Raw genomic sequence first — 13,102 nt, forward strand, 5'->3', positions numbered from 1 at the left:
TTTTTATTTTATGTATATTTACTATATGTTGACCCCCCTTCACTTTTCGATATATCTAATTATTTATATTATGACACCCCTTGATGAAAATTCTGGATCCGCCACTGCCGGGAACCCAATAACTTTTGCGTAAACCCTGTATTTTTATTAAAAAGTTACAAATATCTATACATATCTAAGTTAAAACCCAGTTATTATTGTATATTAATTTGAGATTTTGCGACAGAAACTCATAAACTTCAAATTCTGAATCCGCCTTTGAGATAATAAATTGTCTATATCACCCCTTGGAATGTGACTCTTCCCCAACCCTAGCATAAATGCGAGATGCATTGTGCACTGACTGCCCTTTTATACTTTGTTAAAATCAATATAGGAGTAACGAATTACACACTTTGGGCTACATTAAATGTATTTTTAAAAATAATTATTTATATTAACATATATGCGACAAACATATAATCATTGTAAACAATACAAAGTAAATCACTACTAGAAATCCGTTAATTTGCGACCAGGAAAAGCGACCAAAGTTGGTCGCTTATTGGCCAAAAAGTGACCAAAAAGCGACCAAACAGGCCTGGTCGATATTAAGCTGGTCCCTTTACCTTAGGGACCAAAGTTGGTCGCCAATTAGCGACCAACTTTGGTCTCTAAGGTAAAAGGACCAAATATTCCGGTAAAGAAAAAAACAACCAACTTTGGTCGCCTTATTATTTTAGTAATATAAATTTGGCGACCAAAGTTGGGCTCCACAGGTAAATTACGTTTTTTTTATTTATTATTAATAAAAAAAAAGCGACCAACTTTGGTCTAGAAAGAAAATATTATTTTTTAAAATCTGGATATTAGAGACCAAAGTTGGTCGCTTTAGTATTAATTTTTCTATTTTTTTTAGATAAGCGACCAAAGTTGGTCGCAAAATGCAAAAATTAATTATTTTTTAATTGTAGGCGACCAACGTTGGTCGCTATATTTCCAGAAATTATTTTTTTAAATGAAATAGCGACCAACTTTGGTCGCTTTTTGAGAAATCTGGGTTCAATGGCGACCAAGGTTGGTCGCCATTTACCAGAATTTTGTTTTTTTTTCCAGTGAAAAGCGACCAACTAGCGACCAAAGTTAGTCGCTTTTCTTGGTATATTTTTGGCAGAAAATGCCTGTATTGGCAGCTACACCACCTGTCAGCTTACCAAAAATCCTAAATAGGCATTTTATGCCAACAACAACAACAATAAGCAACAACAACAACAACAACATTAAAACTAACAAACTATAAAGTTTAATAGAAGTAACACATTAAGCTAACCAAACTAAGTTAATTGTTATTACAAGTCCATTCGAAAATCGATTGTATTTGTCTAGTTGAAAGTGTATAAAAGTCAAGGATTGTTTTGTACATCATTATCATCACCGTCTGATGAACTTTCACCAAGACGGTATCCAGAAGGGTGTACTTGTCTAGGATGGGAAGAACAATCACAGGGAGGACGGGAGGAATGAGCACGGGGAAGGCGAGCCTCTGGCGATGAGTCACGAGACTAGGGAATCGAAAAACTGCCAGAAGCTAGGAGAGATTTGATCTGCTCTTGCATGCCAATGTACTGAGCATCTCTAATCTTTTCTCTCTCTTTGGCGGCTTCTAGCCCGGATGTGAGCTTTATCGCAGTCTCTCGCATAGAGGAGAGGCTCTCCCCATCAAGTTGCTCGACTTGCGAGGAAGTCCCTATTCCTTGCATTCCACACTTACAGCGATGAAATTTCTTAGTAGGAAACCCGTATACCTTCCCCCATTTTGGACCCCCAGCAGCCTGCATCCAGATTCTTTCAGCATCCTCGTCCGAAGGTTGGATTGGGTCGCCCGACTCACTAGGTGGCTGACTGCGTATGAATTCCTCCACTTCAGCTGTGAAGCGACCCTATAAGAAAAATTACATTGAATTAGTATTTCAAAATTCATATAAAAGTAAATCAAAATACTTAATGAAAAGTGAAAACTTACATGTACAGTCGAGGCTCGGCCCTCGACACACCTTTCTTAATCTGTCTCTTTCTTCTTCTTTACAATATGAGTCTCCTTGAATAGCTCATCTTGGTTCATCGGACGCCCCAACTTCTTCTCCTGAAAAACTCATAAATTTTAGTTAATAAACAGAATAGATATACTTTGAAAATTAAAATAAATTAAGCAATTACGAACCATTCTTCTCTTTATTGTCCCTAGGCTGATCGCACCTCCAGTGTGCAAGGATCCTCCCTTCTCAGATGCACGAGCTTTCTTTCCTTTTTCGCTCTTCTCTAAGAACTCTGCGGTAAGCCATTGCCTTTGCAGATCCTCCCATAAATTCTGAAGCAACCATTCAGGCTTCTGGTTCAACTTTCTAGCTTTGGAGAAACAATGCGATAACCGCTTGCGAGCTTTGAGATGAAAATTTGCAGCTACATCCGCGCTATAGCGGTGTTCCCATACACACTTGCTCTGTATTTCAAAAGTTAAGTATTATACGGAAATATCATAAATTCTATATTCGATATATTATACTTAGCTTTTGTTAGCTAATAATTATTTAAAAGTTAAGTGCATTAACTGCTTATAATATAGTATATAGTATATTAGTGCATTAGCTAATATATATATATATATATATATATATATATATATATTTATATATATATATATATATAAGCTATATTCTATAATACATATTTAGATGGAAATATCATAAATATAAATAATTGTACTGCTTAAAAGAACATTTATACCTTAAAGTCATTGAAAATTTGCTCCTTCAGCGCGAATGAGAAATCACTCCAAAACGCATAAGGGCCGTCATAAAGCTTTCTGGTGGCTTTGGTGATAATCCTTGTAGTAATATTACTAGGGATGAACCTGCAATTTAATAAAAAAAATACATTAATATCTTAGTAAAACTGTACAAAACAATAAATGTAAAAATAATAAATAACTCTTACACATCACCCTTAGGGACTATGATGATCCTTCCATACTGATCATAATGCACCTCCTCGTCATCATCAGCATCACCATCTGAAACATGTATATCAGAGGCATGTGTGGAAGGTGTAGGGGGGTCAGAGCTAGTATCTCGCAGTCGAAGGCCTGAAATAGGTGGAGTTTCAGATGAAGATGGCTGCGAGCCCTGTGACTGCGACATAGTTGTATGGCCCGCAAGTGGACGTGACACTGATAGTTGTGACCTGAGTGGCTGTGACACTGATGCCTGTGATCCATGTGGATGTGACATGGATCGATGTGATCCATGCGATGCAGATGGCTGCGATTCACGTGGTCGTGTGGCAGCTGGACTGTATGTCGGGCGTACAGTCCTATGGCCCTATGACGAAAGACCTGGTGTGTGCACGAAGGTGTAGGGCTGGTGATGCTGTGGCAGCTCAGAATAGCCATGGGGTGGAGGCAAAGTCATGGGCATAGGCATAGGCATCTCTGAAGAGGCAGGAAAAGATGGAGGATTATCTTCTACCCTCCTCTTTGGTTTCTTAGCCTTTTCTCAACCCTTGCCTGTCATCTGCATAATAATACATATTTAGATTGAAACATATAAAGAAACTAGCTATAAATGAGAGTTATTAACGAAACCAACTTTTTAAAGCTCATCGACGTATAGTTCCTCGTCCGAGAATTCTTCTTCCTCACTAGTTTGAGCTTCATCAGTTGATTCTTCTTCCTCGTTTTCTATAATTCTTACTTCATTTATATCAACTTCTTCCAATATGTGTTCAGGATGTTCCAAATCATTTTCTAAAACTTCGTCCACTATTTGGTCAACACTGGAGATACCGTTTTGATATGTAACATCTAACATATTCTCGACTTCCACCCTACCCACAGGCTTAGTTTTTATTACAACCCACCAATCGGACTTATTCCGCCGCAATGGATAAGGAGCATAATACACTTGCCTCATATTATATGCAATTATTAAAGGATCATACTCCCTCGTATGATTAACCTCAATTATGTTGTATTGATTGTGTACTCTTGTACCTCTTGTTGGATGTGGGTCAAACACTTGCATCTAAAGAGTATCAATTTCTTATATGGCCAACCTATATATTCTAGTTCTATTATTTCTTTGAGTACACCATAATAATCAATATCTCCATCTTGGTTGCCATCACCACCTTGAACCCACACCCCACTGTTGTTGTTATTTTTATGTTTAGAGCAATCCTCTGTATGAAACTTATAACCATTCACAGTGTACTTAGACATTGTTGTGACCTCAACCCCAGGTCCCCAAGATATATCTTTCAAAAATTGATTTACACCATTATTTGGATCATTTACCTACATATTGTTAAAAAAATTCATAAGTTAGCATAACTTCCAAACATTGTTTACCTACATAGTGTTAGAATATTTTAAGGAGAAACTTACAAATTGTTTGAACCACGTATCAAATCTCGTATATACACCATCATGGCCAAATTGACCCATGAAGTGACTGTGACACATCAAATATTTTTAGTAGTTGCATTGAGATGTAATCACAGTAATTTTTATATTTTGATAACCACTAAATCAATACTTACTTGAAAAATGGTACAACTTCGGGACAATTTAGCAACACGTGAAGTGTAGCTGACTTGAACTCTATATCACTCAAACTTCTCTTTCTAACATCCTTAGAACATCTGCCTGGTTGATTGAATATGGACATAGACGGATATAATGGATCATTCCTAAGGTCAACCGTGTGTCTGTTGGGCCTATTCCTAGCACATGGCACATTACTCTCAAAATAATAAGAACAAAAATGAGCAGTTTCCTTTGCAAGATAAGCTTCGCATATCGATCCTTCAATCCTATTCCTCTGCTTAACAAATGTTTTGCATTTGCCAATTATCCTACATAATTTCAGGTTAGCCAAGAACATTCAAATAAAATAGAAAATTACATCAAATACATAATATTACCTCTCAAAGGGATACATCCATCTGCATTGAACAGGCCCTCCAAGTCGTGCCTCGTGTACAAGGTGGATTAGAAGGTGTTCCATCACATCAAAAAACCCACATGAAAATATATTTTCCATCTTAGAAGAAGTTACACGAATGTTCTGATCCATCCAGTGTAGGTTTTCTTCCCTTAATGTGGAAGAACACAAGTTTTTAAAAAATAAACTAATCTTTGTGATGAGTTTCCAGATTCTTTCAGGCAAATCACAAAATGCAATAGGCACTAAAGTCTCCATGAAAACATGACAGTCATGACTTTTCAAATGGCTCAACTTCCCTACCTCCATATCAACTTTTTTCCCAAAATTCGACGCATAACCCTCAGGCATCATCAATTTCGTTACCCAATCACAAATCTGTCGTCTTTCCTCCAAAGTGAATGTGTAACTTGCTTGGGCTTGAATATCTTACCATTGTTTGCTGTCTGCAAGTGTAATTCAGGCCGCCTGCAATATTCTTGTAAGTCCATTCTAGCCTTCGGGTTATCCTTTGTCTTACCTTTAACATCCATCACTGTGTTGAACAAATTGTCAAAATAATTCTTCTCAATATGCATGACATCAAAGTTGTGATGGAGAAGATTATCCTTCCAATAAGGCAACTCCCAAAATATACTCTGTTTGGTCCAATTATGAGTAACACTGTATCCGGGGAATCTATAAGGTGGAGCTTCAGTAAATTTACTGAAGTTCTGGACCCTCTCCCAAATTTCCTCACTTGAAAGTATCGGAGGTGGATAATCATATTCCATTTATTATTTTTGAATGCATTTTTCATCCTTCTAAACTCATGACCCTCAGGCAAGAATTGACGATGACAATCAAACCATGATTGCTTTCGGCCATGTTTCAAAGTGAACGCTTTACTATTTTCCATGCAGTAAGGACAAGCTAGCTTCCCAGCAGTCATCCACCCAGACAACATTCCATACGCAGGAAAATCGTTAATTGTCCACATTAAATTAGTACGCAAATTGAAATTCTGCTTGGTTGATATGTCATATGTTTCAACACCATCGTACCACAATTGTTTTAGCTCATCAATAAAAGGTTGAAAATATACATCTATCAAACTTTTCGGATTACGTGGACCGGGGATAATACAATTTAAGAATATATATGGACTAGTCATGAACAACTCGGGTGGTAGATTATAAGGTGTAAGAAAGACAGGCCAACATGAATACGGTGTCGCAGATACAGAAAAAGGCGTGAAGCCATACGCACACAAACCTAACCGAATGTTCCTTGGTTCACTAGCAAAATCTGGATATGTCCTATCAAAGTGCTTCCAAGCTTCTCCATATGAAGGATGACACATAACACCAGGTGGTCTCCTATTTTCAAAGTGTCATCTCATATGAGGAGCAGAACTCATCGACGCATATAACCTCTTTAGCCTAGGTATAAGAGGTAAATAATACATCATCTTGATAGCGACCATCCTCCTGCTGGAAAGCCTCTTGAAACGAGGCTTTTCGCAAAATTTACAATTGCTTAAATTTGCATCATCTTTATAATATAACATGCAACCATCTTCACAACAATCAATTCTCATTGACAAAAGTCCTAACTTAGAAACTAATCTCTTTGCCTTATAGAAATCATCAGGCAATTCGATATCGGAGTTAACTAGTTCACGCATAAGGTCAATGACAGAGTCCATGGATCCTTGAGAAATATTCCAATCAGATTTGATACTTAGTAATCTAACTGCAACAGACAACTCAGAGTGCGGACTTCCTTTACGTAGTGGATGACTAGCTTCCTCTAACTGTTCATAAAAATGTTTTGCTTCATCATTAGAAGTTTGTTCAACATTTTCATTGGGCTCACCCCCTAAGTGCATTCCAAAAGCATCCGCAACCATATCATGAATTCCGGAATCACGATTTATATTCTCCACCGACCTACTACTTTCACCAACAACCATGTTATGAAATATCCCATGGCTACCATCGATCTCTCCATGATTAGTCCACACAAAGTAATTCGCTATAAACCCCTTACTATAAAGATGAACCTTAACTTCCTCCGGTTTTCCAAACTTCATACAGTCGCACCTAACACAAGGGCACCTAATTACTCCTTCATTTATGTATGGCGGAAGTGACATTGCATGTCTAATAAAGTCATCAACCCCTTCTACAAAATCCTCCCGCAATCCCTGCCGATTAGGATAATTCATATTGTACATCCAAGTACGATGTTCCATCTATATAAATAAAGCAAGAACAAATTAAATTAGTTAATTAATATCCTAATCTTTTTTTAGTTAACTAAAAGTCCAATTCATATCCTAAAAGTCCAATATGACCTTAAGTTCATAATTAATACATTAATAAACTCCTCCCTTTAATTCTTTTTTCTTATCTTATAAATGTATAATGCATAGTTTAAAGCATGAATTTAGGTACTCTTATTTAGGTATTGCTCCTCTTCTAAGATAATGAATTGTTTCTTTTCACAATTGAACTCAATATAAATTAATACAAGAACTAAAAGATTATAATTTCTACCTTAAGTTCATAAATCTAATGTAGTTCAAACCAAAAACCCTAATACTAAATAGACAAAAACTCTAAAAAATTACATAAAATTATATAGCAAAAATTAAAAATTAAAAAGCTAATAAGGTAGATTACTAACCTTGGTAGATTAAAAGGAGGATTAAAAAGCAGTGGTGGCAAGGGGTGGGGGACAACAACTCCGACGACAGTGGCGGCGGCGGACAACGGCTCCGGCGACAGGTTTAGCAGCGGCTCCGGCATGGTGGCGCGCGGTCACAGTGGCGGCAAGGGGTGGGGGGATTGATTTGTGTAAGGGAAATAGAGAAGGGGGGAGAATATGTTGAGAGAGAGTTTGAGAAAATTTTGGGGAGAAAATAAGAGATTGGGAGGGGAAACCCGATTTTTACTCCTGGATTTAAAAATAGCGACCAACCCAAAATAGCGACCAAAGTTGGTCGCTATTTTACAGAAAAAAATGAATTTACTTTTTTTTCTATTTTGATATTAAATATATATATATATAATATAGCTTATATAAATATATAATATATATACTTACACTATACTATGCACTAAGTATGAGTGCATTAGCTAATATTATATCGAATATAGCTTATATATATATATAATATATATACTTACACTATACTAAGTATAAGTGCATTAGCTAATATTATATCGAATATAGCTTATATAATATATATATATATATATATATATATATATATATATATATATATATATATATATATATATATATACTTACACTATACTATGCACTAAGTATCAGTGCATTAGCTAATATTATATCGAATATAGCTTATATATATATAATATATATATACTTACACTATACTAAGTATAAGTGCATTAGCTAATATTATATCGAATATAGCTTATATATATATATATATATATATATATATATATATATATATATATACTTACACTATACTATGCATTAAGTATCAGTGCATTAGCTAATATTATATCGAATATAGCTTATATATAATATATATACTTACGTTATACTATGCACTAAGTATGAGTGCATTAGCTAATATTATATCGAATATAGCTTATATATATAATATATATACTTACACTATACTATGCACTAAGTATCAGTGCATTAGCTAATATTATATCGAATATAACTTATATATATATAATATATATACTTACACTATACTATGCACTATGTATAAGTGCATTAGCTAATGCACTGATACTTAGTGCATAGTATAGTATAAGTATAAGTGTGTGTATATATATATATATAGACACACACGCACGCTTCGTAGTACTATTCATCCCTTGTATTACAAAAGTATTACCGGCTTATATTTATATTATTTATATAGTAAATACAAAAGTGATTTTTAATTTTGACCATTGTTGACCTGAATAGAGACCAACTTTGGTCGCTAATTATACATGAATTTAATTTAGCGACCAAAGTTGGTCGCTAAATTTAAATCAGATTTATTTATATTTTATATAATATTTAAATTAATAATATAATTGTTAAACGTTAGAACTGGGCTCCAGATTAGCGACCAAAGTTGGTCTCTATTCCATTAAGCGACCAACTTTGGTCGCTAAGTTTGAATTATATTTATTTATATTTTATAAATTTTTTAAAATAAAAATATATTTATTAAAATTTTATAACTGGGTCCCATTTTATAACAGACAATTCTCGTACACTATTTAGTCCAAATGCAACATTATTTGTCTTTTCCTTAGTGTTTTTTCTATTTTGTGGGAGTGAGTGTGAATCCCACTCTGGTTTGGCACCATTGAATTTCGTTAAGAATTAGACATTTTTTTGTCTTACTACTCATGAATATCGGCCGAGAGTAATAGGAATTAGTCCACATAGACACGGTCACAGCAAAAATGTACGAATTGAAATGGATTTTTCATGAAAAAGAAAGGTACAAGACTACTTTTTGGACAAAGAACATTGCATTCTGCTTATGAACAGAATAATACTGCAGCTTTCTCATCCTTCCTCAGATATTTTTGTGTGTTGCATTCGTCGGCCAAAGTTCCTTTGGGGCAGTGACGAAACTAAAAAAATTTCTAAAAAGTAAAAATAAATTCACGATATAAGGGTATTTCATATATATTATATATCACTAAAATTTAATATTTTACCTATATATACCGTATGATTATTCGATAAAGGCCTCGAGTAAATTTAGCTTCGCCTCTATTTTGCAGGTCAGAAATTAATTTAAACTTGAGAAGTTTGAATATATATTGGCAGTAGGGGTGGCAAAATGATTAAAAGAAAATAGTTAACCATCCATATTATCCACTAAAAAATGGGTTGGATAATTAACTTTTTAAAAACGGATCAAATATGGATAAGAACCATATTATCCATTTAGAACATGGATAGCTAATGGATAATCAATGGGTCTAACATTTACATTTGTAAAGCCTGGGGTTCTTCAAGTTAGAGAGACTATGAAATTCTCCCAAGTGATCATATGCAAGAAGTCATGGATAATATGGTTACCAATATTATCCGCCGGTTAACCCATTTTTTATCCGTATTAAATATGGGTCGAGTCAGATAATTGATCTGTTTTTTTATTACCGTTTTGACCCAAACCATATCTGACCCGACCCACCCGTTTGACGCTCCTAATTGACAGAGATGAATCTAGGATTTGAAGGTAGCGGGTGCCGCAATTTTCTTTAATGCACTTATTGTAATGATTAATATAGAGTTTGTTCGGAATGTTTATTTGGTTTGGTTTTTTAGTTTATTCGAGTTAACTTCAGGCATTTTTTATTTGCAAATACCAAAATTACGTCTCAAAATAAAAAAAAAATGTAATTAGTATTTCAAATAAGAATAACACCTTTATTATTAATAACTCAAGTAAAACCAATATTTTCACCAAGAAATTACTTCTTTTTTATACTAAAAATAAATTTACATAAATAAGATAATATCTTCAATGAGGAAATTACATAAATTAGAATAAATAATAAAAAAAGCATCTTCAATAGATAAATTATACCTATAAATACATATAGAATTAGATAAAATATAAGTTCCACAAATCAAAATCATAAATCTCATGTTTTTTCAAAGCGATGCTTAAGAAATTTTCATCATAATTTATTAGTAAAGTGATTTAAATTGATTTCTAGGTAAGCCTACCAGTTAATAACAACTTAATAGGAATAATCAACAAAACTACTAAAATAAGGCTGAGTAACTGATATAAACTTCTGAAATAGAGTCTCAACAAATACATTCCCAAAACCGGTGGAACCGAGTCGTAAGCTCTAAGAGTAAGCTAAAGTGTCTAGTACATCACTGTCTGACTGAAAAGAAATACAACGGTAGTAAAAAATAAAAGAAGGTGACTTCAAGGCCTGTGGATGCCGAGCAGACATACCTTGAAGTCTCCGTAAGACAGCTACAAATGATATCTAACGACCGACATGAGCAGACGTACCTGGATCTGCACAAAAATTATGCAGAAGCGCAGTATAAGTACACCACAACGGTACCCAGTAAATATCAAACCTAACCTCAGTAGAGTAGTGACGAGGCCAGATCAAGACACCTACTAGGATATAAATCAAAATCATAAGTCTCATGTTTTTTTAAGCGATGCTTATGAAATTTTCATCATAATTTAATAATAAAGAAATTTAAATTGACTTAACAACCACAAAATAGCATAGAGTTTTATGATATAATAAAAAAAAGAAATTATGAAAATGGAATTTGATATCAATACAAAATTCTCATGAGGCCTTTGAAAGAAGAAAACTTACAGATTTGAAATTAAAAGGAATGTTTATTTTATAGAATTTTAAAGTTTGGAGCCTCTTTTTTAAGTGTTCTTGCTAGAGACCACAAAAAATAATAGAATACAGGAAAGAAAAATATAAAAATAATAAAATAACAAATAGAAAATTGGGAGTAGCCAAAAAGGAAAATGATTGGAACAAAAGGAAATAAAATACAAAAAAAAAGGTCACACAAGCTTCAAGATAAATTTAAACTTGGATTTTGCACACAAGATAAGTTCAGGGGTGTTACCCAGGAAGCGGACGGGGATGTGAGGCTTGATACGCAAGTCATTCCCAGGAGGGACAACTTTAAGTCCATGATTCAGACTGATGAGGAGATTGACGAGGATGTCACACATCGCATCGGAGCAGGGTGGATGAAGTGGAGACTCGCTTCCGGTATCTTGTGCGATAAGAATGTACTGTTGAAACATAAAGGTAAGTTCTACAAGGTAGTGGTTAGACCGGCTATGTTGTATGGGGCAGAGTGTTGGCCAGTCAAGAAATCTCATGTCCAACAGATAAAAGTAGTTGAAATGAGGATGTTGATATAGATGTGTGGGCATACTAGGTTAGATAAAATTAGGAATGAAGTTATTCGAGACAAGATGAGAGTGGCCACTGTGGAGGAAAAGATGCGAGAGGCGAGGCTGAGATGGTTCGGCATGTTAAAAGAAGAAGCGCAGATGTCCTAGTCAGGAGGTGTGAGAGGTTGGACTTTGGGGGTAAGAGGAAGGGTAGAGGTAGGCCAAAGAAGTCTTGGGGAGAGGTGATCAGGTGGGACATGGTGTAGCTTGAGCTAACTGAGGACATGACCCGTGATAGGAGGGTATGAAGGTTGAGAATTAGGGTAGAAGGTTAGTAGGTAGTCGAGTGTTTCTCATTGTCTTCCATAGTGAAGTAGTATTATTGTTAGTATGGTATCACTTTTATCCTTAGTTTGCTAGTACCACATATCTTGTAATGTTATTACTTGCCATCAGTACTCTCTTAGTTTGCTATCACTACATATTTTGCACTATTATTACTTATTATCAGTACTTTTTTCATCTTCTCTTTGTTGTCTTGGATTTAGTTTTCTAATTATCCTATATTGTTATTACTTGCTATCAGTATTTTTTCTATCTTTTCTCTAACCGAGGGTCTATCAGAAACAGTTTCTCTACCCTTCTGGGATAGGGGTAAGGTTGCGTACATCCTACCCTTTCCAGATCCCACTTGTAGGAATACACTGGGTGATTATTGTTATTGTTGCACACAAAAAAAAACTTTCAAAAAATCTACCACACATGACACATTTATCTAGTTTATAACTGCGGGCGGCAGGAATAAGCATTTAACCAGTTAACCTAGTATTAAAGAATTTCAACACCATATATGATAAATTTTACCAACTTACCAGCATTTAACAGTTAACCTAGATAAATTTTGTCCGCTTTCAGTGGATCCACCCATGTGTAATGGAGCCAGGAATTTATATAAAGAATTCAAAAAATACTAATTTAGCTTTTAAAAAGATGGGAAATAAACAACTTAAAAGGATACCTGAGAGCTGGAGATAAGTTTCATGAACTTTCTCCTCCTTCACAATGATAGTCCGAAAGATTTTGAAACGTATAAGGATAGAAGGTTTCTCAAATTTCAGCAGATGCGAAAAACCATTAGATGATTTTCTTTTCTCACTTGTGAAAGTTTTTGTAGACAGAATTATCTTACGCATACGCGCGCTGATAAGAGGTAACAAATATTTAGTGGGTTGTTAGA

At 34.7% G+C, this 13,102-nt stretch overlaps 1 protein-coding gene and 1 long non-coding RNA gene across 5 annotated transcripts; both read right to left on the reverse strand.

Moving 5' to 3' along the window:
- Positions 1 to 1,308: 1,308 nt before the first annotated feature.
- Positions 1,309 to 7,949, reverse strand: LOC104229467 (uncharacterized). Of its 4 annotated transcripts, none has more exons than XM_070155682.1 (6): positions 7,650 to 7,949; positions 2,974 to 3,548; positions 2,764 to 2,890; positions 2,201 to 2,479; positions 2,003 to 2,122; positions 1,309 to 1,919 (listed from the first exon to the last, which is right to left on the reverse strand). In XM_070155682.1, the coding sequence occupies exons 2-5, from the start codon at positions 3,264 to 3,266 to the stop codon at positions 2,039 to 2,041; spliced, it is 783 nt and encodes a 260-aa protein (XP_070011783.1). In that variant the 5' UTR covers positions 3,267 to 3,548; positions 7,650 to 7,949; the 3' UTR covers positions 1,309 to 1,919; positions 2,003 to 2,038. The 4 variants fall into 4 exon arrangements, 3 of the variants coding, with proteins under 3 accessions (XP_070011783.1, XP_070011782.1, XP_070011781.1); XM_070155681.1 differs by having other exon boundaries at positions 2,974 to 4,487; positions 4,576 to 7,949; XR_011401903.1 differs by lacking the exons at positions 1,309 to 1,919; positions 2,003 to 2,122; positions 2,201 to 2,479; positions 2,764 to 2,890 and adding exons at positions 3,624 to 4,330; positions 4,421 to 4,487; positions 4,576 to 4,890 and having other exon boundaries at positions 3,276 to 3,548; positions 4,960 to 7,949.
- Positions 7,950 to 10,731: 2,782 nt separating this feature from the next.
- On the reverse strand, positions 10,732 to 13,102 carry LOC104210064 (uncharacterized). The gene is made up of 2 exons (XR_706776.1): positions 12,884 to 13,102; positions 10,732 to 11,001 (listed from the first exon to the last, which is right to left on the reverse strand). It is a non-coding gene; the product is annotated as an uncharacterized lncRNA (long non-coding RNA).

The sequence above is a fragment of the Nicotiana sylvestris genome, chromosome 8, assembly GCF_000393655.2.
Source record: "Nicotiana sylvestris chromosome 8, ASM39365v2, whole genome shotgun sequence".
Lineage (NCBI taxonomy): Eukaryota > Viridiplantae > Streptophyta > Magnoliopsida > Solanales > Solanaceae > Nicotiana > Nicotiana sylvestris.